The sequence below is a fragment of the Carlito syrichta genome, unplaced genomic scaffold (genome assembly GCF_000164805.1).
Source record: "Carlito syrichta isolate Samal-C Ts95f unplaced genomic scaffold, Tarsius_syrichta-2.0.1 Scaffold303433, whole genome shotgun sequence".
Lineage (NCBI taxonomy): Eukaryota > Metazoa > Chordata > Mammalia > Primates > Tarsiidae > Carlito > Carlito syrichta.
The window spans coordinates 168,107-169,983 of record NW_007247529.1 but is presented as its reverse complement, the minus strand read 5'-3'; the positions used below and the strand labels follow the sequence as shown (position 1 = coordinate 169,983).

The window sequence follows — 1,877 nt, the reverse complement described above, 5'->3', positions numbered from 1 at the left end:
ATCTGAATCATCCTGAAACCATCCCTACCCTCCACCACACCTCTGCCATCTGTGGAATAATGGTCTTCCATGAAACCAGCCCCTGAGGGCAAAAAGGTTGGGGACTGCTGGTTTAGAGTGCCTACTATATCAGCAAGAGTATAAAACTGCATGTGTTCTAATGGTCCCTTTTAGCTCTAAGACTATATAATTATGAACTTTTAGTCCTGGCACAACTTCAAATATTCATACTACACAAATATATAGGTATAAATATAGTCAGAGAATCATTTATGACTTTCTTCCCCTAATCCACAGTAAACTTTGCTATTTCCTTTAATATCTTTTTTCTTTGCTAAAGAAATTTTTATAAAGCTGAAATAAGAAAGTCCTCAAATTATAGACTTGGTTTTATGAATCATGAGTAATTTCATGGGATCAAAGAATTGTCTGGGATTAGTAAATATGCAAAGCCCGTTTTTTTATATACTTTAACAAAATGAAACAAACCCCTGGACGAGGAAGCAAGTCACATTCTTCTCATTTATTTCTGTGTTTGACTTTTTTTTAAAAAACAGTCTAAACTGACAGTAGAAACAGAAATGTTTGACTTTAAGAAGTATCCACTAGTTCTCTAGAATATATGATATACAACGTACCGGAAAGGGATATATTTTACTACAATTTCATTGAGGAAATTTCCATCTGCACTGAGGTAAGAATCTAGTTTAGTATATTCCCATATGCCATGTCTCCTAACAGCACAAAAATAGAAGTTCTTAGATTCCTCCTTCTTGGGATCCCTGGACTAGAGAAGAATCACATCTGGATATCCATTCCTTTCTCATCTGTGTACCTTCTTTCTATCCTGGGTAATTTTACCATTCTCTTCTTTATCAAGACAGAGCAAAGCCTCCATGAACCCATGTACTATTTCCTTTCCATGCTCTCCATCTCTGACTTAGGACTGTCCCTCTCTTCCTTACCCACCACTTTGGGACTACTCCTGTTTGGTGTCCATGAAATTCATGCAACTGCGTGCTTCGCCCAGGAGTTTTTCATTCATCTGTTCACAGTTACTGAAGCCTCTGTGCTGTCAGTGATGGCATTTGACAGATATGTGGCAATCCATAACCCTTTGAGATACAGCGCAATCTTAACCAGCTCTAGAGTCATCAAAACAGGGATCTTTCTGACTTCCAAGAATGTTCTTTTGATCTTTCCACTGCCCTTTCTCCTGCAACGGCTGAGATATTGTCATCAAAACCTGCTCTCCCACTCCTATTGTCTCCATCAGGACGTCATGAAACTGGCATGTTCTGACAACAGAGTCAACGTTGTCTACGGACTCTGTGCTGCACTTTCCACTATGCTGGATTTGGTCTTTATTGCTTTCTCCTACATCATGATTTTAAAGACTATACTAGGAATTGCCACCCCAAGAGAACAGTTCAAGGCCCTCAACACCTGCATTTCTCACATCTGTGCTGTGCTTGTCTTCTATGCGCCCATGCTGAGTGCCGCGATGCTCCACCGTTTTGCCAAGGATGTGTCTCCTATGATCCATGTCCTCATGGCTGATGTTTTCCTTCTGGTACCACCTCTGATAAATCCCATCGTGTACTGTGTGAAGACCCGTCAAATTCGAGAAAAGGTTGTGGGGAAATTTTGTCCAAAAAGAAGTTGATCAAGGGAATGAGAAATGGAATAAATATATATGTGGTAAGTAAATAAATTTTGAATGTCTAGCTGAGAGAAAGAAAGATAAAGTAAAATGAAGTTTGGGGGGTTTATTGTCAAATAGAGTTGATAGAATTAATGCCTTTGATACTCAGTATCCTAAGTATCCTTACTCCTCCTATGATCTTGAGACAATTGCCTTAGCTCTTTGGTTCTTG

At 39.2% G+C, this 1,877-nt stretch overlaps 1 protein-coding gene across 1 annotated transcript; it reads left to right on the top strand.

Moving 5' to 3' along the window:
• The first annotated feature begins 727 nt into the window (after positions 1-727).
• Positions 728-1,666, top strand: LOC110595684 (olfactory receptor 51A4-like). Its single transcript, XM_021712617.1, has one exon. The coding sequence runs from the start codon at positions 728-730 to the stop codon at positions 1,664-1,666; it is 939 nt and encodes a 312-aa protein (XP_021568292.1).
• Positions 1,667-1,877: the final 211 nt, after the last annotated feature.